The sequence below is a fragment of the Leptopilina boulardi genome, unplaced genomic scaffold (genome assembly GCF_019393585.1).
Source record: "Leptopilina boulardi isolate dan_hultmark-lab unplaced genomic scaffold, ZJU_Lbou_2.1 LbouV2_325, whole genome shotgun sequence".
Taxonomy (NCBI): domain Eukaryota; kingdom Metazoa; phylum Arthropoda; class Insecta; order Hymenoptera; family Figitidae; genus Leptopilina; species Leptopilina boulardi.
Window position 1 is genome coordinate 191,581 of NW_026137891.1, and position 24,971 is coordinate 216,551.

General features: G+C 31.0%; 3 protein-coding genes across 3 annotated transcripts; all 3 read left to right on the top strand.

Annotated features, from left to right (window-relative positions):
- Positions 1-13,529: 13,529 nt before the first annotated feature.
- On the top strand, positions 13,530-14,634 carry LOC127284822 (uncharacterized). Its single transcript, XM_051310522.1, has 3 exons — positions 13,530-13,815; positions 13,946-14,154; positions 14,368-14,634. The coding sequence occupies exons 1-3, from the start codon at positions 13,719-13,721 to the stop codon at positions 14,518-14,520; spliced, it is 459 nt and encodes a 152-aa protein (XP_051166479.1). The 5' UTR covers positions 13,530-13,718; the 3' UTR covers positions 14,521-14,634.
- A 3,296-nt stretch (positions 14,635-17,930) lies between these two features.
- Positions 17,931-22,701, top strand: LOC127284524 (uncharacterized). The gene is made up of 10 exons (XM_051309998.1): positions 17,931-18,424; positions 18,483-18,905; positions 18,980-19,211; positions 19,314-19,539; positions 19,653-19,926; positions 20,703-21,125; positions 21,193-21,612; positions 21,683-21,914; positions 22,001-22,226; positions 22,317-22,701. Exons 1-10 carry the CDS (start codon positions 18,008-18,010, stop codon positions 22,591-22,593), a joined length of 3,150 nt encoding a protein of 1,049 aa, XP_051165955.1. The 5' UTR covers positions 17,931-18,007; the 3' UTR covers positions 22,594-22,701.
- Positions 22,702-22,781: 80 nt separating this feature from the next.
- Positions 22,782-24,691, top strand: LOC127284821 (UDP-glycosyltransferase UGT5-like). The gene is made up of 4 exons (XM_051310521.1): positions 22,782-23,436; positions 23,535-23,954; positions 24,033-24,264; positions 24,337-24,691. Exons 1-4 carry the CDS (start codon positions 23,026-23,028, stop codon positions 24,564-24,566), a joined length of 1,293 nt encoding a protein of 430 aa, XP_051166478.1. The 5' UTR covers positions 22,782-23,025; the 3' UTR covers positions 24,567-24,691.
- The last annotated feature ends 280 nt before the right edge of the window (positions 24,692-24,971 follow it).

A 24,971-nucleotide genomic window follows, 5' to 3' on the forward strand; every position in this document is an offset into this window, starting at 1 on the left:
AATTTAAAAACAGTTTAGAAATATATACTTTTCTGCATAGTCTGTAACAAAGTTATGAAACTGCAAAAAAATGGACGTTTCTGCATAGTATGCAGCAAGGTTTTGGCAAGCAGTGCAGAAAAGTATACTTTTTAGCATGGCAAGCAGATAAGTTATAAAAACAGTACAGAAATATATATTTTTTTGCAGAGTATGCAGCAAAGTTAAAAAACAGTGAAGAAAAGTAAACTTTTCAGCACAATAAGCATATTTCTAAGAGCAGTATAAAAAAGAACATTTTTCTACACTGTATGCAGCAAATATTCGTGCAGAAATAAACATAGTGCTGCGTTTACTTTTTTTTTGTTACCTCAATAGGAAAATAAATTTGTCGCAATATTTTAATTACTGAACGTATAGAGGAATCATTTTTCAAACGTATATACAGTATATACATATATATATATATATATATCCATATTAACGAGGGTTGTTGGAAAGGAAAAGCGAATTTGCGCACAAGGATGGTGAGATGGCTATATGGGAAGCAAGTGGACGAGCATCTACCTCACTTTCCGCAATTTCCCCTTACTCCACTGTTACACGAAATATCAGTAGCCTTCGTGGTAACTAGTTTCTGAGCAGGTCACCCCAATTAACGTTTCCACATACAGCAAGTCCGCACAACCCCTACACCTTCGCTCTCTCTCTCACTCTCACCCACACCTCTTGGCACCGCGTCTCGTAGAAACTTATAATTGCAAAAGGAGCCGGCAATTATAATTGCCTCTGCCCGTCCAAACGGAGACGGTTGTTACCATCTAAAAGCCGTCGCCATGAATGCCCCAATTGCCAGTCGTGTTCTCAAACACTTGCAAATGTATGCATGCATATTATTCTAATTTTAAAATCTTTTAAAGAAACTCTTTCCCTCTCTTTTTTTTCTTCTTTAAAGGCCATAGGCTACGAACTTTTCAAAAAAAAAAAATACGAAGTTCTGGAATAATTTATAAAAATTTTAAATAACAATGAAAAACAAAAAAAGAAATTTTTTTATAATTTTTCTAACATACTGTATTTAATCAAACTCTAACACTAAAAAGAATGTGTTATTGAATTATAAAAAAAAATGTTAAAGAAATAAAATGGCTCTTATTTTAAAACAACATTTTTTAAATATTTCTTGTAAATTAAATTAATTAATTATAGTTAAAAAAGAAAAGTATAGAATGAAAATTTTCAAAAATAAATGTTATAGCAGCAAATAGCGCGAGAGCGCAATTCTCTGAAAATAATATACGCGCGAGCTAATTAACTTGTCATATTTATGACATAAATTTATGTCTGACATATGGAGACATAAACCTCTTTCTGCATCTCTTGTTAATTATCTAGTTGGACACTAATTATTATCAACAGTGCACAGCATGTCATGATTGCAAGATTACGAAATTCTACAGTTATTCGATAAATTTTAACGTAACACATAATAATACATAGTGAAGATTATAATCCACCTAATCTTCTATAAAATTTTCATTAATTTTGAAAGGGAAAGTTTGTTTAAAATTTTTCTTTGATAAAAATTTTATCATTTAAAAGCAATTTTGTAGAAACAAGCAAAATTTTAAACATACGGTAAAACTTATTCCAAATAAATACGAATCAATCCATTTCCAAACCAATAGGATTGATTCTGAATGAAATTTTAGGATTCAAAAGGATTAAAATTTAGTTTCGAATAGAAACTAATTAGCTCGGAAACAATTTCGAAATGTCTCGGAATAATACTTATTAAAACTGATTGTTTAATCCGAAGCTTTCGAATTAAGTATTAACCATAAAATATTTTTCATTAATTTTATCAAAAAGTTTATTGAAAATGAATCTGGATATAAAATAAGGTTGTAAAACTACATAAAGAGATTTTGTGAAAGCAACGAAAAATGTAGTGAAAACCTTTGAAAATTCTAGAAGAGAAAAAAAAACCGAGAAATTTCTCTTTCTCTCTCTTTCACTCTCTGAAAAGAATCAGAGGTTTTGTCGAACAAAGGGAAAATCGGAAGTAATGGTGATTTTATCGGTATACAGAGATAGTTTCCGATTTGAACGCGCGCAAGGTAATGTAGATCCTGTGGACTACTTGCCGAGTGGGGCTGTGGCAAATCGATTATTTAAATGTAACGCATATATGTATATATATATCGCTAACAAATACTTTTAAAAAAAAAAAATACTCGCACACATACAAAGGAAATAATGTTGAGGCGCGAAAAAAAAAACCAATGGAACCAAAATGATAGGGTGGTAGTGGGGATATTAAGAGAGAAGGGAAAAGCAAAGTATAAGGATTTAAAGGAAGGGAAAAACGAATCGCGCGGTAAAGGGGGAAGCAAACCCAAGACTCCGGTCAATTAAGTGCAGGAAATTAGAGTTTTAATTACGCAGTCATTCAGAAAATTACATCGGGGCTATACGAAGAAGGCGCTGCCGCCGCCACTACCACCACAATCCGCACCAATGTACAGACGATGATGACGACTCGCCATGGTTGCTCAAGGCGTTTCGATTAGTCGATTTACTCTCTTGAAAGAAATCGCTTTTTAAAAGTATTATTATAAATACAACAGATTTTAATCCAATTTTAACAGACAAGGAATTTTTAATAAAAGGATTTTTTTTAAATTCAACGCAAATTAAATATCAAACAAATCATTTTTTCAAATTAGTTTAAATAATTTTAAAAGCCATCCAACTATATCAAAAAATTAGATCTGATTGGCTTGGAAAATATTAAAATACCTAGAAATAATAAAACATTCCTAATTCTTGTTAGGATTTTAATTGAAGTAAATAAATTAAAGAAGACTTACCGATAGGTGAATTCCATCATGGAGCAATGACAACATTGCCCCTTACTGTTCCACCACTTTCCCTTCTACTTATATAGATAAGAACCAACGTATTTGAAACCATCAGAATAGAATAGAACCATATCTTCATCTTCCCTCCGGTATCCTTCAGGTTATGTGGGCATGAACTGAAAAATAAAAAAATTAAATTACAATACCTTTTCGATAATCCAACAATGAAGGAATAAAAATACAACAAATTGATGAGAGAATGTCAAAAGCAAATTTTTGATCATAAAAGGTAAGGATCGAAGTGAGCACCACTGAAGAAAGGTGCGAGCTGCGAAAAGAAGTGAGATTGCAAATAAAAAGTGGGCAGAGGTAGTAAGTAAAGTATAGTAAGGTAAAGCAAAGTAAAAGGGGTGGGTTCGGTAGATGGGGGTGGAAATGGATGTTACTTAGACTTCGGAGGACCTTGCACCACCTCTCTCAATCTCTCTCTCTCTCTTTCTTGCTTCTCACTTTTTCCCTGGATCTTTTGCAATGCTTTCTCTCCCTCTTAACGTCACGCACGCGTCCTTTTCCAACACGAATTCTCTGTCCCACTCACTTCAACCCCAAACCTACCCTCCTTCCTCTTTTTTTTCATCCTTCCTATCCTTCGCACTCTCTCAGAGAGCTTTTCTTCGCGACACTGTCGCCGTCTCTTGCTTCTACAAGAGGCGACCACAATCCTGTACCCGTAAAATCCTCTACGAGAGCTCCTGGCGTGCGGTCTTTCCTCCAAACTCTCTCTTTCTCACTCTTTCCATCTTTTTCTATATCTTTCCATCCCTGTTTTCTTGCCTAACACCCCTTTTACACTCACCATCTCTTTTCCACCAATTCTCTTTGAGTCTCCAGTCGTCGTTCCGTCCCGACAACCGGGAAAATAGTAGGCTTTTTAAAAGTTAGAGACTCACACACACACACACACACATAAAGAAAAAGTTGGTGCAAATTGAGATGCGCTGATGGAAGAGAAGGAAAATAACAGAGTGGAAGTCAAAACACATCTGCAAGACGAAAGGAAAGATTAAGTAAAACACTTGTCACTGAATTCACAATTTTTCTCTTCAGGCCAAGTTTCGCATCGCGTTCCTCTGCAAAGAGAGGTTGCAAAATTTACGTTCTTAGAAAGAGAGAGATAGAAAGAGAGATGAGTGCGATTCAACTTTCACGAGAATCTAAAACAGTTGGAAAATTGCCAGAGGAAAATAAAAAGATCAGCTAGCTACTTATTTGAATATACTTTTAAACCCTTTTGGTATATCGTTCGTGTTATCGATAAAACTCTTTATGGGGGAACTATAAAAGATCCTGCTAAAGTGGGGAAAAAGTAAAGTTGAAAATCCTAAAACCAGAAAGAATTAATATTTCCTAATGGTGGATTGAGGAATCATTGAAAGATCGTAATCAAACGTAATAAATGTAACTTTTAGTAATACAACTTTTTAGCTAGAAGATCCTGTCGCTATGAAATCAATCCGAAAAGTCTCGTGCGCTCTACGAGATCTCGATTTATATACGCAACTCTTCTAGTTGGTGGGGGAACTCAGTCGTGCGCTGGTGGGAGACTCCGAACTCAAGCGTGCTTGCGCTTGCGCAGCAAATACTGAATTTAGATCCAATAAAAAAGAAGCTTATTTTCAATCCGAAATATTAATCTTTTTTAAAACAGTCTTTGTTCCTTCAACAGAAGGTACAACAATTTTTATTTTGTTAATTGGACAGAAAATAATATTGTAATTGGTACAGAAATAGGATTGTAGCATCTCGAAACGATTGACAATGTTGGAAGTGGACGCACTTGTATCTATGGGATTTCCCAGGCGATCTTTCTGGTTGTAACAAAGCTCTCTCTCCCCTCTGTCTAATTATTATCTATCTCTATCTGCGTCTCTCTCATTGAGAAGGTGTCCCTTTTGCACTCAATTTAACTATAAGTTTCTCTCTCTTGTTCTCTCTCTCACACACACACCTTTCCGTCGACGCCGATAGAAACGATGGCTTCGTGGCACGGAGAAGTTAATTATAAGCGATACCAATCTCTCGGGGTTGTTGGTCGGTTCGTATAGTAGGACTGGGAAGCCCTGACAGCCAATTACCACCCCCTTGTGCCAACCCTTGTGCACAAGCAATCTTCCCAATATAGGAAATTAAAAGACTTTAGCGATGATTGTGCGGCGTGGACTCGCAGCGCGCAAACGTTCCCCTCCTCACTCTTTTGCCCGCCTGTACACTTACGGTTCCGTTCCGAAAGAAAAACATTTGTTCTGCTTAGCAGGAATTAGGTGCATGAAAGCCAGTAGAAATGGTGGAAAAGTGATTGAGATTGGCCTTTTACTTTGCCAACGAGTGCTTTACCTCGTTATATCACTCGCTAAATCAGACGACTGTTGATTTAGGTACTGTATATATATATACACGTATATAGGCGCAGTAAAACCCCCGTTAAAGAATTATAAAGCTTTCAACTTTTTTTTTTGCTTTTTAAATTAAAGAATCGCAAAATTTAAAATTTCCTTTGTAAATATTTAGATTTTTATTTAAAAAGTCATGATAATAAGAAAAAGTTTTTGTTTCCTATCAATTGTGAATGTCTTCTGTTTGTCCAGTTTCTAATAGCGACCTAAATCTATCGATAACATCTCGATTATATGAGACGTAGTCTCTAACTATAGTTATCCGTACATATATATATATATAGAGGGTTGGCATGTGGCTTAGTTGCATAACGGCTTGGAAATCCTGTGAAGCTCCTGCGATGGGCAACCTAAAGGGAGTGCGCACATGACACTTCGTCTACAGCCAACTGCAAGACTGATGCTGTATACCAAGCTTTGGATCACACCGATCAATTATGAGCTTATGTCGCTCGACAATAGGGATTAACCATATAGGAGACGCGGTGAGAAAATGACGGCAGGTCACGTCATATGTTCACTCATCTTGAAAAAACATTCCCTAACTGAAATAATAATGAAAAAAACCTTTCATATACAATTAGAGGAAATTTAAACCTAGTCTATATATTAGATCAAGATTTATTAATCTCTAATGAAAATTGTTTTCCTTCAAAATAACGCTACCCAATGGGAAAAATACCATTGGCGTATTAATGGCCCAATAATGGGAGCCAGGGATGCCAATATAATTCCAATAATGGCACCCAATAATGGACCATTATTGGTAAAGTCATGGGCTGTCCACGCCGATGCCAATGATTGGCAACCATCATTGGCAAATTATTGGCAACCAATAATTAGCCAATATTAAAAATTTTAATAATAATTTAAAAAATCAATAATTTAAAAAAAAATTTATATTTTTATTATTTTTTAATAGTTATTATTATTATTATTATTTTATTTTTAATAATTAAATTAAAATAATGGTCATCAAAGTATTAGTGAAACTATTTCTTCCAAAAAAGAGTTTGTCTCAAATCCAATTAATAGGAGAGACATCGGGCAGAAAAAAATTTCGACGAGAAAAAAATTTTAGATCACTGCTTATATACCAATCAAGTGACATCTCAACTGCGAGAAACAGTGATGTTCGCCCTCCCTTTGCGGCGTTGAGTGAACTAAAGTCCAGAGCTGAGCCATCAGCGCAGCGCGGGAACATTTGAAAAATTTGATTTTATTAGATATTTTATTTTATTTTAAATATGACAAATAATTAACTTAATAAATAATTAATGTCATTAATAATTATTAATAACATAATGTCATACTTAATAATTCGTTAATTATTATAAAATAAAATATCTAATAAAATCAAATTTTTTAAATGTTCCCGCGCTGCGCTGATGGCTCAGCTCTGGACTTTAGTTCACTCAACGCCGCAAAGGGAGGGCGAACATCACTGTTTCTCGCAGTTGAGATGCCACTTGATTGGTATATAAGCAGTGATCTAAAATTTTTTTTCTCGTCGAAATTTTTTTCTGCCCGATGTCTCTCCTATTAATTGGATTTGAGACAAACTCTTTTTTGGAAGAAATAGTTTCACTAATACTTTGATGACCATTATTTTAATTTAATTATTAAAAATAAAATAATAATAATAATAATAACTATTAAAAAATAATAAAAATATAAATTTTTTTTAAATTATTGATTTTTTAAATTATTATTAAAATTTTTAATATTGGCTAATTATTGGTTGCCAATAATTTGCCAATGATGGTTGCCAATCATTGGCATCGGCGTGGACAGCCCATGACTTTACCAATAATGGTCCATTATTGGGTGCCAATGGTTTTTTCATTGGCTCCCATCATTGGGCCATTAATACGCCAATGGTTACTCGTGGCAGTTTCCCATTGGGTATTTCAAATTATATATATATTCCGAGCTAAAGTAAGAGATTTAATTAAATTAATAATTATTTGAGAGACAATTATAGCTGATTAATCAGATTAGTAGATGTTTGATTATTATGTGGGATCGTTATCACTTGTCAAAACTGCGGGTTTCGCGTTATCACTTTTTATTAATTCCAATATATTAATTGATTGTAAAAGTAGTTGTAGCAGAAAAACTATGATTTACATAAAGTTTATTAACAGAAAATTGACATCCGATACTGGTTTTTCATTATTGAGCAGACATCAAAGTGGTACTTAATGTAGCAAACCTGTAGTGTTTTCTTGGGGGTATTAAAGTAATTTCGGATTAAAATGAATTTCAGTACTGGATTATCAAAATTAAACATCAGTTATGTACTTGATTTATGTTTGACATCCGGTACTGCTTTTCCAACCCTACTTCGGATAGGTACAGAATAAGACAAGTACTGCTTTTTTTGGTATTAAACTAATGCCGGCTAAAATGAAATTCATTACTAATTTACCGATTAAAGAATCAAATATTAAGCTGTTCCTAAGGGTCGACTCAACGGTACCGTTTGATCAGAAGCATACCAAAACTTTTTTAAGGTCACCCTTAAATACTTAATACTGCTTACAATTACCCTTACAGCAACGGATGTTTAAGGACATCCTTTGAACGTCCTATGGATATTATTTGGTCTGGGAAAATTAGAATATCCCTAAAATGACCTAGAGATATCCGTGGACATCCCAAAAAAATCCTGCGTTTATCCTAATTTTCCAGACAAACTGTTCTCTTTAGGACATTCATAGAATATCCGAATGCTGTTAGGGTAGTTCTGCTAATTAGTAGGCTTCTGAGAATAATTCTATTCATTAAATATCTTCTCTCATTGCATTAAATTATATATCAAAAAAAGGAAAGAAAAACATTACTAAAATAAATCACTCCTAATTTGAAAACTTTTTAATTTAACATCTACTAATAAATGAATTAGTATGCGAATATTACTTTCTATATTGATCTTATGAGGAAGATATAGAGTGACTACACTAAAGTTAGGTGAAGATGTTAGATGGCGCGGGGCAAGGTGTGAATACAATCAAGAGAAGCTGATCGAAGGCAGCTAATCAAAGAGATAAACTAACAAGATGGAAATTATTCCAGACATCGAACAACCCGACATTCGTAATCATCGCTCTTGCCCCCTACATTCACATGGATATATAGGTATATGAAGTGTGTGTCGGTAATGTTGAGAGAAGTGAAGAGAAGCGAGAAATAGAAGAGAATGAGAGAGGGAGAGAGATGGAAGTGAGGAAGGAGAGTGAGAGAGGGAAGAGTATAGTTACCAGGGTTGGCTTGTTCGCTGGTTGGCCTGAGTTAATTATAACTGATGGTTATCAACTGGTTAACTCCGACACGCCATTACGTGCCTCGCCTACCGTTCTGTTTGTTTCTGTATGTGCACCTCAAGAGAGAGAGAGAGAGAAATGCCAAGCCAGAGATTTCTACCCTCGACAATCAGGAGAGAGAGCCACCACATTCGACGAATGTTTCCTTTCAGGGAACGAATCTACCACCCTATACGAAACCATCTTATATGCGCTTCTCTCAAAAGACCTCATAACAACAAAGAAATAGAGAGAGGCTGTTGATGAAGTAAAACGAATTCAATTTCGTTTCATTATATATATTATTGGATCAGCATTTAAAGGATATAGTTAGGGTTCAATATATATCTTAACGAGAAACTCCAATTATATTTAATTTACTGAAAAAATAGAGCGAGAAATTAGCTAAATTTTTTAATAAACTAATTAAATCTATAATTTCGAATTATTTTCGTCTTTAAAAAAATGTGAGAAAATCATATGAGAATGGGGGACTGATTTGAAGGAGGAAAAGAAATGGTCTTATCGAAAATCCGTGGCAAGGCTCACACATTGTCTAATCTGTGCCAATCATCTAAACGATGTATGTAATGTATTCGGTGAAAATTCTATGGTGACCGCAGATAAGACTGTCCACACCATTACATTTCAGATTTGATTTCGGACTGTGTGCCAAAGGGATATTATATATATGGCAGAGAAATATGAGATCACTAAGAAAACGTGTTCCAACTTTTTGTATAGGAACTATTCCATTTTCCTTCCACCAATGATGAGAATAATTTAATGCTTCATTACATTTATTGCTCAAGTTGTCTGTATATAACTTTCTTATATCCACAGATATATATAATAAATTTTGAAAAAATTCTACTTTATTCTTTTTAACTATTTTTTTTATTATAAATATTTATTATTACTATAATAATATAAATAATTTTATTTGTTACAGTAAAATATCATGAGTAACCAATTTTTGCGATAAACAACTTTGCGAATTGACTGTAAGATTGCTATTGAAATGGACGTGTTGCATTTTCGGAAATGAAGTTAAGAAGTGCAAAGCACCTCATCGGATAGAAAAAGGGGGGGAAAGAGGGGAGAAAGTAGCAAAGCAGGAAGTAGAAGATAGAATTTTCTCGAGAAATCAATCTGAGAATGGCATCGTTAATCTGAGGGTGGTTTCTGGGTGCTCTTACATCACGTAATAGTATCGAAGCACCCACCCCTTCTGGAGCGGGCGGCGAGTGACTGAGTGGTTATTTAGGTAAGAGCCACCCCCTCAAGCAACTCTCAGAGTTTGCTGCTTCCCCCCCACTCACGACTAAGTAATGGTCCCACAACATATTGTGCAAAAAAAAAAAAAAAAAACCTCGCTCACTTACTTGCTTGCCTCTTTGTGTAAATGAAAGAACTTTAAGCTTGTCAAAATATAATAAATTTTCCATTAGTTTTTACTTGACCTTTTATAACGACTAATAAGAATTTATTTTTAAATAGTTACAATAAATAATAAAATAATGGAGAAAATAGTTTCAAAAGTGGCTGAAAATTTAACTAGCGAAAATAATTCAAGATCGATTGTTAAAGATACATTTTAATTAAAATTTCCCGAGAGTCGAAATGATTAACTTGGTTAATTATACGAATTTCAGTGTATATATAGCTAAAATGAAATTTCTTTTGTAAGTAATTAATCGATCAAAATGAAATTGGATGATCTAAAGATTATATCAAGCAGCAAAAAAGGAAACAGGAAATGGAGTGAAAATTACAATTGGTTTCGTGCTCTTCTTCTCTTTATCATGCAATAAAAGATTTAGGATATCAGTCTGTTAAGTTCTATTCTTAGAAAATGTATAGTATATATGGAGCTTCAAGATATTTTTTTTAAACCCCAATTCTTTCATCATGATCTTATACATCAGATTGGATATTAAATAAAGATTTTATAATTTATATATCAAATTCAGATGAATTGTTTTTATACGTACTATTTTTTTTAAGATAAAAAAACATTATCCAATTTTTAGAGCCGTTTGTAAAATTTTCACTCGACCTGGCACGTGCTAATTTTAAAATTTTGTTATATAGAACAGAGATTATAGGGATAATGTGCCCTTTCCCATAGATGAAATATGGATAATTAATTATGAGAGATTTTTGGGGAATTTAAAGGAGGATGAGTGTCTGTGTCAGTAGCATAATTATGGATTAGATGAATGAAAAGCCGCACACACACACACACACACATTTGGTGTGGGATGGGTTTTGTAGTGAGAGAGGGTATAACATTGAGAATACAGTGACACTGGTAGCAGAGTAGTATCGTTCAGGGGGGGTCGAAACGACAAACACGCACTCAATGCCCGAGGGTGGGTTCACGATACCCAACATATCTCGAAATCTCCCCGACCTCTAAACTGCACGTGCCAGAAACATAAACCCAAAGTTTTGAAATTTAAACGTGTCAGCGAGAAACAAACGATGATAGTAGTACAGTAAACTATGACTTTCCACTTCAAGTTTCTCCACTTTTAGTTATACGCCTCAGTTCCTAATTTCTAATACAACTAACGAATTGATTTTAATCACATTTCAAAAACAGATCACATTAATTTTGAATTCAACTCTCCCGCTTCTATCAATTTAATACATTAATCTCAGCGGAAAATATATATTTCAATTCCAGATACGTGAATCAATGATAAAATATAAATATAAAACAAAAAGTATTATCTAATCATGAAATTTTAATGAAGAGTTTTAAAAAGGATTTCTTGATAATAGAATTTTGTTCAAAGTGGAAATAGTGCGAAAAGAATTTTTGTGGCTAAAAATGGCCTTGCTACCCTACTGTTTAGCCAATAAAGAGCGAATGGACGGTAACGGAGCATCGAATGTATATATGTACATATATAAGAGAGGGATGATCTGATTATAGGCACGTCATGGGAAAGTCAGCCAGGGAACTGAGAGGGGTATATGTATATATAGAAAAACCGGGATGCATACTCTCTCCCATTGTTACTGATGCCCGGTGTCACTGATGCGTATACACCTTCGTAGGGGTAGTAGGCATTTTGGAATTAATTTAATTTCCACGCATGGCGACACGCATAGCGGTCGTTACGCTTTTGCGTTTACATCGATATACATGTCTGCTCCATAAACCACATATAAATCTCATTTTAGCCACACCGAGTATAATCACGTTCTTGTTAACGATCGAGTTCATTTTCTAAACTGTTTTCATAATCCACACAGAATCCACAATTTATGACATAATGGACAACGGTTTATTACAATAATTGGATTATTAAATTACATTTGGTTTCATTTATATATTAGTATTATTATATTTCATAAACAAGATTTGATATAATTTTTCTTTCTGATTCATTCTGATTCTGAAAAATTTATTCTGCTAAATAAAATCAAATAATTAAATAAAACTCAATTTATAAATAAGAAATTTTAAATTTTCCTTGAAAAATTCAAATAAAAGCTCAATTTACACACACTTTTCTCGCGTGGGAATATAAGCTATATTGTAAATTAAAATTCAAACAACTTTACAAGAATTTATACAGATGCACGGGGTAAAAGTTTTTTGAAAAAACAAGTGAAGAAAGTAAATATAATTTTTTATTTAAATTTGAAATTATTTCTCACAAAAAATAAATTTGTCTTTTATTATGAATAACGGTCACTGCATAAAGAGGAAATAAAAAAGAAGATAAAATAAAAAATAGCTTTAGTGAAAAAAGCTTATTTAAATCAAAGAATTAACGCGCTTTTTAATATCTCATAGTTAACTGCAGCAGTTATTAATTCAAATTAGTTAAATTTTTTACTTATTTAGAATTAGAGAGTATTTTAATGGGACAATACTTTTCAATCGAAAGGGAATATTTTTAATATTGAAGAATAAAATGTGGATTAAAATCAAAAGGAATCCTTTCAAACGAAAAATATTTTTTTACAGTAAATAATCAACAGATACATATATATATATATATATATATATATATATATATATATATATATATATATAATGAGATCTCAAATAAAGATTTATTATTGCGTGAATTTATATATTCTATTTTAATAAAAAGACGCAATGAAACGTTCACAAAGTCTCGTTTATCGGATTCGATATATATACAGAATTTTCCCGCGCGCGTTTCTAACAGTCCATCAATAAAACCGAGTCATTTAGCAAGTCCGAGGCGAATTTCCAAGATAAAGGAGTCCACAATGGAGTAACCAATGGTTGGTATTCGGCCAGTGTCGAAACGACGGCCTCAATCACTCGTGATAACAATGCCGTGGGGTTTATAAATCCGCGCATTGTTGCCAACTTAAAAGCTCTCTCTCTCTCTCTCTCTCTTGAACGAACGAACGAAGGAATACCACTCAAGGGCGCAAGGGGTGGGAAAGGGGTGAGTGGAGAGGGGAAGGGGGGTTTTGAGAGAACCGTGTAAAAGCATTGAGAGCACTTTAATGAATACGATTAGGGGCGTTAACTGCAAAGGATTGCCAACCTGAAGAAAGCTGCTCTCCAGAAGGGTTCTCAGGGGCTTTTATATATATATTTTTTTTTATATGCTTCAATCCCATAATTCACCAAGGATACCAAATCGTTAAAAATGTCCCCTCATTTTTTTTCGGTAAATTAGTTTTCTTATCTCTCATTTTTTTCTCTTCTTTTTAGAAAATGGTAATACACACTATTTATCTTCTTTTAAAAAGCAAATATATATATATATATATATAAAGAGAGAGAGAGAAAACGATTACATGCGTAAAACTCTATTTCGAAAATAAACATTTTGTATATATTCGACAAAAATCCCCCTTTGATGATATTCTATTGTCATTTGTCATCTCTCTTTCTCTTTGACGTTACAAAGAAAGAAAAACAGTCAATAGAGACAAAAAAAAAAAAAAAAAACTATCAAACTGTCAAAAATAAAAATTTTTGAAATACTTTCGAATCAAAATTTTATAATTAAATATAATTTTTGAATCAAAATTTCAATTTTGGCTAAAAAAAAACCACATCACATTTTTCTAGTACTTCAAATTTTACATTTTCAAATTTATCATAAAAAATGGTTATGAAAAGCTTTGAAGAAACTCACAATTTGAAAGAGAAGATTTTAATCTTGGAAAATGATAAAATGCCTGAACTTTGCTCCATAAGTAATTGTAAGTTATAAATTAAAAGAATATTTACTTAATAGTCGAATATCAATAAAATTAAAATAAAAAGAGTATCTAATTTTGAAGATTTAACCTCCTAATTATATCGAAACTTAAATAGATTTTTTTTTCGCAGACAGTGCACATTCAAAAAAAGGAGTGGGAAAAAATCTTTGTTCGACAGTGTCAAATCCTACAACGTGTGCAGACAAAAAATCAATAATTGTTGAAAAAAGTAAAGAAAAATTTCAACCAATTCCACTGCATCTTACTCAAGGCAATGTCAGATTTATTCTTTCAAAAGAACCCTTACAAAATGTTCTAACCAATCCGAAAAGAATTCAGGTAATTATTTTAAGAATATAAGTAAAAAAAAAACTAATAATTAACCTCACTATACTATCTACCTATTCTATAATCTATAAAAATCTATTAATTTTTTTTAATAGCTTTTTTTAATGCTATATTTGACTCAAATATTTGATTATTTAACTATTATATCGAATAAATAGTGTACGAAATAATTAATCCATTAATTTGTAACATATTAAAAAAAAGACTCACCATCAGAAAACATCATTGGATTATGACTCCTATCAGGTTTTCACGGAAGTCTTGAAGAAATACGTAATCCTGTGCAAGAATGCTGTAATTTTGTGGTTCTCCATGATGACTTTCTCCTTATTCTACAATCGAAATTCTGAAAAATAAAATTAATTACATAAATATCATTAAAAGTATTAAAAAAAATACAATTAAAATAATAATGAAATATTAAAAAGAATATTAAGAGGGACATAATAAAGAAACAATCTGATCAATTAAGATGTCAATAATAAAAGTTTTCTTATTCAATTCTCATTTTAATTGTAACTGAAACCTATTATTTTTCAACAGTAAAAAGTAATGAAATACTGAGCCATCAATTACTGCCATGCGAAAGAAGAAGGTCTTTTCCTTGTATTTATTTTTCTCTTTAAATTTTAATTCAATGGATAATGGATTAAAATATAATAGATATATATAAATTTATAATGAATAATTGAATGAAATTGAATAATACAAATAAACAAAAATTAAAAAAAAAATTTAAACATAAGCAAAAAAATAATTTTTAATTTTTGAAAAATATAATTTTGTTAATTAATAAACCTATGCCTAATTAATTAATTAAAAAGTCTTAGTAAAAAATAACGATCAAATTAAAATCGATAAATAAAAACTAAATTACCTCTAGAAAAATTGATAAAATATTTTCTAATGGACAAAAATCACTAGAAGATTTTTGCAAGGTTCATGATCACAAATCTATGCTTATATATTTAAAATTAAAAATGGCAAACGATATTTTTTAGAGCAGATTGCAGAAAAATACAAATCGTAAATTTTGAAAATATAAAAATGACGTACTCATAATAACATAGAAAATGGAATCTTTTAGTGACAGTAGTATTTTGTTTATGCAGATGGACATTAAGATGACACAAAATTTATTGCACCTTAAACAATAAATCACAGCCGTTGAAAGTCTTTGAATTCGCGAAACCGCATTTCTGACTCGCGCTATGGTGTGATCATAGTTCCACCCTCTCGACATTAGAATTTTTTCTGTCGACTCGCATCCCCTATACAAAATGAATCGCTTCTCCGTGGGAAGTCAGAGGGGTTATTGGTTTTTTTTTTTTTTTTTTTTTTGGTGTCAGAGACAGAAAGAAAGAGATAGATAAATAGAGTAAGAGAGGGACAGTGGGGGGATTTGTCGCCTGCTAATAATAAGCCAATGCACTCATATACATGGCACGCGTATTCGCTATCTTCGATATTGCACGCATCGCGCGATTACAAATGCGTTTTTCGTTAAATGCGTTCAGATGCGCTCGACAGATAAGGTATATATATATCGTGTGTCGAGGGATTGTGTATTGTTGCATTGGTCGGGGTCGTATACGGCAATGGGTAACTGCTCATTTATTAGGATTTCACGCCCGTGATCCCGTTACAGCTCTCATTTTACGGGGGATTACGTTATTGTTGTTGCCCGGTGAGCCACTGGTTCCATAGACTTTTCTTTACGTTCTCGTGAGAAAACACGAGACATTTAGATCTATATACCTCTTTCTCTCTATTGTCACCTTAATCCATTTTACTATTGCACTTTTACGAAAAATAATACTCTCAAAATTCGATTCTATTTATCTCTAATAATCCAAATAGAAAAATAAAAATTCCACTTAAAAGTGTATTCATTTTCATTTTTAAGATAGAATGATAAAGCAAAAGTCAAACAATGCCGGAAATGGAATAATGAAAATTGCACGTCATTCGAAAGATGGACATTTGGAAATAATCGATATGGGATTTGCGATTGGTAATAATAGGTCTAGAACATTTCCCACTCTCTGGGAACGACAATCACAGAAATGCAGGATCGCTTGCTGCGTATAGAATGATACGAGCTATTAAAGTTAGAACGATATCGTCATGGTCAAGTGCGGCGCGCTTAATATCCTAACGTTGCTGCACAAGCTCTATATCGTTACATGAAAGCACTAGCAAACGCGGACTAATCTCGGCTTTCCGGTTCACGGTATTTCGAATTAATTAATTCGGCATCGAGTTAGGCTCGCGGCCAATTCCAACTAGGTTCCAACCGTCAGCTTCAGCAACTACCACTACTGCTTCAAATTCGTGTTGGACTATAGGCATTGAAGCCATAAACTATATACTGTTCTAGTGCTGCAGAAATTGTGATCCATAGTCATTTCGCAGTCATGAGTTACCCCCCTATAGGTTAACAAGCAGCAAACCCATTCAAATTAATAATCTGTTTAGAAAAGCTAAATTTGAAATCTATCTACATTTTCCATTTAGAGATTAATAAGAACTATTTAAAGACCTGTTCTACCACTATTTCGTAATATAAAATAAAAGACCTATAATTTTATTACTTGATACTTTAATATTTAGCAGTATCTTCAAGGGCTAATTTCATATATTCATCATCTAGTATGAACCATTTTTGTCATCATCTACTATAAAAATCTTTTCTATAAACTTTACTTACGATAGTTGTCATCTGAGTTGTAGCCCATTGTAACATCCTTCCTTTGAAAAACGTCCAGGATATCTTCTATATTAATATGCAGCAATCTGTAGCAAATTCTGATCAGTGGGACAAGACCTCCTGTAAATTGAAATAAATACAAAATTTATTATCTAATTCTAATAGAAAATGATTTAAATTCATACCACAAAAAATATATGCTCATCAGAATACAAGTGAGAAAAAAACCAATCGTTTATAAATGTTAAACTCCATTTACAATATTTGTTCGTATAAATTTTGTATTCTGATTCGCTGTTGATTTGTCATTCATGGTTCGTTTAACCATGTTGAATTGGTGGGATATTCACATATATAGTTACCGGGAGTTTCCGAAATCGCCTTGCAAATTTAGCGCGCGCGCACGCTTCAGTATAGATATATAGAATAGAGGAGAATCGTTTCGAAAACTGACGGACGGCAGGCGTGCTTTTAATATGTGAATCGTATTCAGCAGAATGAGCGCATTCACAAGACACGTCAATTACAATCGAGTATATATAGTTGATGCACGTTCAATACTATGATGAAATATATGTATAATATAATACTATTGAGATAAAGTGCGAGGGCGAATGCATCCGGAAATGATTTGATTTTCGTCATTTTTATCATTCACTACGCTTCCTCGTAATAAAGAAGCCAGTCACGCTCGCAAAATCTACGATTCAAATAGATACACACACACGCCACATTGTATACGCACGTCCTCTCCGGAAACGGAAACGTCATGGATATTAGGGAAACAACAGGATTTTACGAATTAAATCGTGACAATTCAATTTTATATAAAGACATCTCATTTCCTATTGGGTTTGTCTCTCTACAAAAATATTAACTCTCCAAAAATAATATAATTAAATAGAAGAGCGAAAAAATTAATAGTTCTAAAGAAATATATGCGTAAAAAGGCACTTCTATAATCTAAAAATAAAAGCCTACAATGAATATGTATTTACCAGTTTTTGCATTGATAATTTTCATATATTTCATATCTTAATATATACGATGTATTAAAATTTAACACGTATTTGAATGGACAGTTAATGTGACACGTTTCAACCTTAATAATACACAAAGTGAAGTGGAAAAAAAATGCATTTTTTAAGAAATTTAATAATATTATTAATCTTATTTTTAGCAGTGGAAGTAAATGCATATCGAATTTTGGGTATTTTTCCCATTGCATTTAGAAGTCATAATATATTTTTTCAAGCATTAATGAAAGTTTTAGCAAAAAGTGGACATCAAGTTGATGTTATTTCTCATTATGAATTTCCAAAACCAGTGGATAATTTAACGACAATTGTCAATTTGTCCGAAGTGGATTTTCCATTTCCACCAAATGTATTTGAAAATCTTGACGATTGTCTACTAATTTTTGAAGATGCAATAAAAATTCTCAGCGTAGATTATGGAACTAATTTGTGTAAACTTATGGATTATCCAAAAATAAAAGATATTATTATGAATCCACCAAATGATCCACCTTACGATGCTGTTATTGTGGAGGTATTGTATATTAAAAAAAAGCTTTCTGAATCAAAATTCAAAAAAAATATGTTTTCAGGGTTGGGCACTGAGTTGTTTTTACGGTATTGGATATCTTTGGAATATACCAACAATAACTGCTACGCCTAGTTTAGAATTTCCATGGATTAGTAGACAAATTGGTAATCCATTATCGACAGCTTTCTTTCCAAATTTTCTAATGCCAAAAGCAAAAGTAGAAACATTTACGGATCGTTTGCAAAATACAGTCACGAGTAATTTACTTATGTATAAATTTTTCTTCTATACCGATGAACCACAAACAAAATTGATGCGAGAAATTTTGAGTCCTGACATGCCAACAGTTAGAGAAATTGAAAGAACAGTAGCATTGAGTATAGTGAATACTCATTTCACTGTTCAAGGAATTAGACCTTTGACACCGGCTTTCATTGAAGTGGGAGGTTTACATATTGAAGAAGACGATTCTTCCATGTCAAAAGTAAGTTATATAAATCTCCCTTCAGTGGATTTTGAAAACTGAAAATTGTATATAAAAAGTAAATTGATTTTTAGAACCTACAGCAATGGATGGATGAGAGTAAAGCTGGTGTGATTTATATGTCCTTTGGATCAATCGTATTTTTGGAATCGTTGTCAAAAGAAAAACTTGTTGCACTTTATGCATCATTTTCAAAAATTGCACCAATTCGAGTGATATTGAAAGCGAAAAAGGGAAAAAAATTTCCACCTGGACTTCCAAAGAATGTTAAAACAATGGAATGGGTACCACAGATACCACTACTGAGTAATTTTCCTTCTTTTTAATTATTTGCAAATATCATATAAGTTTTTTTTAAAGCTTTTGAGGAGTAATAATTTTTACGAGAAATAAAATTTTTTATTATAGGACACAATAATACACGTGCATTTATAACACATGGTGGTGTGCATAGTATACAAGAAGCTATATACTACGGTGTTCCTGTAATTGGTGTACCATACGTTTATGATCAAGATGCAAATATAGATATATTAATAACTAAAAAAATGGCATACCACGTTAATCATGAAGAAATTAGTGAAAAAGTCATGGACAAGGCACTGAATGAAATTCTATACAATCCAATGTATAGGTAAATTCTTTTTAAACTACAAAATTATTATCAATTTGAAAAACATCGATTCAGATTGTAAATTATTAAAAGACAAAAATTTAAATACTAAAAAAACAATGATTAAATTACAGGGAAGCTGCAAAAAATTTGTCACGCATTTTTAAAGACCGACCGGTAAAGCCAAAAAAAGCGGCATCCTTTTGGGTGGAATATATTATAAGAAATGGAGCCGAATCATTAAGATCACCTGCTGTAAATATGTACTGGTGGCAAGTTGAATTACTTGATGTCTATGGATTTTTATTACTTTTCCTAATATTAATTCTTTATACAATTAAAGTTATTATAAAATTAATTCTTCAAATATGCTTCAAGAGGAACGTCAAGTCAGATTTAAAGAGAGATTAATTTTAATTAGTATAATCTTTTTTTTAATTTTGTAATACAATGGGAATATACCTTTTATTTTTATTTCTCTCTAAATTTGAATTAGTAACAATTTTTTAACTAATTTGAATTAGTAACAGGCGTTTTCCTTTTGAATTTTACTAATTCAAAAGCAAAATTCAAAGTAGTTAAAAAAATATATACTACATAATTTAGATTTAGAGAGTAAATTTTCAAACTTTTAAGTAAAAAAAATATTTTTGTAATAACTGTATTTAAGTGCTTGTAAAAAATTTAATTACATGTAAAATAATATATGTATTATAATCAAAATAATTTTGAAGTATATGTTTGTATACGTTTTAAATAATAAAAATATTAAAATTATAATAATTAATAATATAGAATTTACATTTATAATCATACAGTATAAATTTTAGATAAATTAGTAATTTCAATTTCATATTTTAAATATATATGTATATTAATTTATTTTTAATATTCATATTCTATAATATATATCCGATATGCTAAATATGCTTGCCCTTCGAAAAAAAACACGTTTTCTTATCTACACTAGATAATTATAAAATTTTAATGTATGTAAGTAACTCAATAATAATATAGTACTTTTTCTTATTAAAATTTATGTTAAAAGTAATGTGTTAAAATAACGCTCAGTATTAATTTGTTCTTCAGGCAAATATAAACAAAATAATTCTTTAAAAAAAAACATACAACAAAATAGATAAAATAATTTTAAAAAATAATTTGAATTCTAAATTCTAAGTGATAAAAAAATGAATTGGATTAGAAAATTTATTACAATATTCTTGTTATTTTTTTTAATAAAAATTAAAGCTTATAGAATTTTAGGTGTATTTCCATTGGCATTCAAAAGTCATAATATTTTTTTTCTGTCAGTTATGAATGGTTTAGCAAAAAATGGACATCAAGTTGATGTTATATCATACTATGAACATAAAAATCCACACACGAATTATAAAACAATTATTAATTTGAATAATCTCACTTACGATCATCCTAAAGTTAATTTTAATAGTATTGAAGAACCTATTGCAATTGTTGCCGATATTGTATTATTTTCAAAAGATTATTATGGTCTCAATGTTTGTAATTTAATGTCAAATAAAAAATTTCAAGAATTTTTTCAAAATCCTCCTAAAAATCCATCATACGACATTGTTATCACAGAGGTGAGTGAAACTTTATATCTAATTAATCTTGTAGAAAAATTCTTGTTAACAATTTTTTTTTTTTTAGGGCCTAGCAACGAATTGCTACTATGGTCTTGGACCATTGCTAAATGTACCAATAGTAGCTCTTTCAGCATGTTTAGAATTATCACCAGAATCAAGAATAATTGGCAATCCAAAATCAACAGCATTTTATCCATCGCTTTATTTAAAGAAATTTGAAGTAAAAACATTTTGGGATCGAATGGAAAATACATTAAAATCATCAATAAATGCCTATAGATATGAGGCATATACTAATAATCAATCACCAGCAATGAAAAAATATTTAGGTCCAAATATACCGACAGTGAGAGAAGTGGAAAAAATGGTATCGTTATTTATTATAAATACTTTTCACACTTTACAAGGTGTAAGACCGAAAATTCCAGCATTCATTGAAGTTGGAGGATTACACATTGAGGACGATGAATCTAGTTTGACACCAGTAAGAGAAAAAGAAAAATTTATCAAATACCAGTAGAAATGCATTTTAAAATTTTTTTCTTTCATTTAAGAATCTAAAACAATGGATGGATGAAAGTACACACGGAGTAGTATTGTTTTCATTTGGTACATTAGTATCAATTGAAGCACTTCCCATTAATGTGCTTTCTTCAATTATTTCCATTTTCGCAAAACTTGCACCAATGAGAGTGTTAATAAAAACAAAACAAGACTCGAAATTTCCAATTAAACTTCCAAATAATGTGATCGCCATGACATGGATTCCACAAATTCCTATTCTAAGTAGACAAAAAAAATACTTTTAAATACAATTATATCTACAAACAAATTCAGCCAAGAAAATATTTTTTAAACTTAATTTTTTTCAGGACATCCTAATACACGGGTGTTTATTTCACATGGTGGCATTCACAGTATTATGGAAGCTGTCTATTTTGGCATTCCTGTTATTGGAACACCTTTATTTTTCGATCAAATACAAAATATTGAAATGCTTGTCACTAAAAATATGTGTATTCGAATAAATTATGAAGAAATCTCAGGATATACTATAGACAAAGCACTTCAAGAAATATTAAGCAACTCAAATTACAGGTAATTTCCTGTAATATTTAAAAAAAAAAATCTGTTCCAAAAATGCTTTTTATCTAATGAAAATTTTTTTTGTAATAATAATACAAACAGAAAAGCAGCAAAATATCAGTCACAAATTTTTCGCGATCGTCAATTGAGTCCAATAGATACAACAACCTATTGGATAGAGTATATCATAAAAAATGGAGCACATTCGTTACGATCACCAGCAGCCGACATAGATTGGTGGCAAATGGATCAACTTGATGTCTATGGATTTTTATTATTTTGCATCACATTAATCTTTATTTTAATAATAATCATTGTTAAAAATCTGTTAAAACTTTGCTTGAAAATGAACACCAAATCGTCATTAAAAAAAGAATAATAGTAATCCATTAATTTTAAATTGTGATTTTCAATTTTTTTATCATGTCACATAACTGTATTATATCGTCACATTAGTATAAAATTAAACTCACTTTAATATGGAGAATCCTGTGTATTTCAAAATAGGATACCCTTTTTTTTTTTACTTTTGCCCTTATCTTTAAACAAACCGGATTGAACCTGAAAAATGAAAACACTACATTGAGATTTTAAGTCTAAAAAATAAGAGTTCTTGAAAATGCAATATACATATTATCATAAAATTGTAGCTTTTAAAAGTAGAACAATTTGAATATCTTAAAGATTAATAAAAAAGAAACCACTTTCCTTATCGAAAAAGGTATTATAGTACAAAAATTGTTTCTTCATTTTAGTATTGTCTGGAAATATCAGTTAAAATTGTAACAAAATTTTTCAAAACAAAATAATAATGAACATAAATTTTTTACACTTGCTCATTATATTCATTGTCGTAAAAATTGAAGCATACAGAATTTTAGGTTTATTTCCATTGCCATTTAAAAGTCACAGTATATTTTCTCAAGCTCTAATGAAAGGTCTAGCTAAAAAGGGACATCATGTTGATGTCATATCCTATCATCAAGAATTAAAACCACCAAAAAATTATCAAACAATTTTAAATTTATCCAACATAAGTTATGCTCATGCAATAGGTAAATTTAATTCTATTCAAGAACCATTAAATCGAAATCGTGACATAATGAGCTTAGCCAAATTTGATTATGGACTACACATTTGTAATTTGATGTCGCATAAAAAAATGCAAGATATTATTCAAAATCTATCAAATAATTCACGGTACGATTTGTTCATTACACAGGTAAGCAAATGAATTTTCAATTTTAATTATAACATTAATTTAAGAAAAAACTGTTTTAACAAAAAATAACTAAACAAAAAATATATGTACATCTATAGGGTACATCGACTAATTGTTTTTACGGAATTGGAACTCTTCTAAATGTACCAATAATATCAATTACACCAACTTTGGAATTTTCTATTCATGCAAGAAACATTGGCAATCCACTTTATACATCTTTTCATTTAACAGCATTAACATGGAAATCAAAAATAGAAACATTTTGGGATCGAGTGACAAATACTGTAACAGCATTAATTAATGAGTATAGATTTAAATCTTACACTGAAAATCAATCAGAAGCAATGAAAAAATATTTAGCTCCAAATATACCAACAGTGAGGGAAGTAGAAAAGACGATCTCGTTATTAATTGTAAATTCTTATCATTCGATACAAGGTTTAAGACCAACAGTTCCAGGTCTTATCGAAGTTGGAGGTTTACATATCATAGCAGATGATTCTAGTTTGACACAAGTAACAACTTCGTGAATTAAATTATTCGAATTATCATCATTTAATAAAAATAATAATTATTTTTTTTCATTGCCACAGGACTTGAAACAATGGATGGATGAAAGCATCGATGGAGTTGTATTAATATCATTTGGATCATTGATACCAATTGAAAGTCTTCCACAAGAAACTATTAAGTCAATTTTTTCAACATTTGCCAAACTATCACCAATTAGAATTTTAATGAAAGTTACCCAAGGATTTAAATTTCCATTTGAAACACCAAAAAATCTACTCTGCATGACATGGATCCCACAAATATCTGTCCTAAGTAAAATTCAGTTAATTTTTTTAGAAAATACTTTTGAAGAATATTGATAATATTGTTTCTTTTTTTTTTTAGAACACAATAATACACGATTGTTCATTACTCATGGAGGTCTGCACAGTATTATGGAAACAATTTATTTTGCTATCCCAGTTATTGGAATACCGATATATTATGATCAGCATCAAAATGTGCAAATAGTGGTTGATAAAGGAATGGGTTTGCAAATAGAAATTGACAAAATTACAGAAGATACTCTAAACACATTACTGTCAAAAATAATAAATGATCCAAAATTTAGGTAGAAACAAAAACATAAAAATTTTAAATGTTTTCTAATTAAAATTGCAAAATTTTAATTTTGATTATAGAGAAGCGGCAAAAAACAATTCACTGATTTTTCGCGATCGATTATCAAATCCCATGGACATTGCCACATATTGGGTGGAATATATTGTAAGAAACGGTGCAAATTCATTAAGATCGCCAACAATGGATATGCAATGGTGGCAAATTGATTTAATAGATGTTTATACATTTTTATTATTTGTCATAACAATTATATTTTTTCTATTTCTATTTATTGTTAAACTATTGAGTAAGCATTTCTATAAAAAAGAATAATATAAATTGAACTATAAATAAATATTATTACCTTGACATATTTACTAATAATGCAAAAAAAAAAAAGAAATCTGAATTACAAATGT

What these genes read in the sequence shown, in the direction of transcription:
- LOC127284524 (XM_051309998.1), top strand. Translation starts at nt 18,008, where the DNA reads ATGCATTTTTTAAGAAATTTAATAATATTATTAATCTTATTTTTAGCA. An exon ending in ACGATTCTTCCATGTCAAAA is followed by an intron (nt 18,906 to 18,979) that starts GTAAGTTATATA and finishes ATTGATTTTTAG; the next exon opens with AACCTACAGCAATGGATGGA. An exon ending in ATGAATCTAGTTTGACACCA is followed by an intron (nt 21,613 to 21,682) that starts GTAAGAGAAAAA and finishes CTTTCATTTAAG; the next exon opens with AATCTAAAACAATGGATGGA.
- LOC127284822 (XM_051310522.1), top strand. Translation starts at nt 13,719, where the DNA reads ATGGTTATGAAAAGCTTTGAAGAAACTCACAATTTGAAAGAGAAGATT. An exon ending in ACTTTGCTCCATAAGTAATT is followed by an intron (nt 13,816 to 13,945) that starts GTAAGTTATAAA and finishes TTTTTTTCGCAG; the next exon opens with ACAGTGCACATTCAAAAAAA. An exon ending in CCAATCCGAAAAGAATTCAG is followed by an intron (nt 14,155 to 14,367) that starts GTAATTATTTTA and finishes ATTAAAAAAAAG; the next exon opens with ACTCACCATCAGAAAACATC.
- LOC127284821 (XM_051310521.1), top strand. Translation starts at nt 23,026, where the DNA reads ATGAACATAAATTTTTTACACTTGCTCATTATATTCATTGTCGTAAAA. An exon ending in ACGATTTGTTCATTACACAG is followed by an intron (nt 23,437 to 23,534) that starts GTAAGCAAATGA and finishes GTACATCTATAG; the next exon opens with GGTACATCGACTAATTGTTT. An exon ending in ATGATTCTAGTTTGACACAA is followed by an intron (nt 23,955 to 24,032) that starts GTAACAACTTCG and finishes TCATTGCCACAG; the next exon opens with GACTTGAAACAATGGATGGA.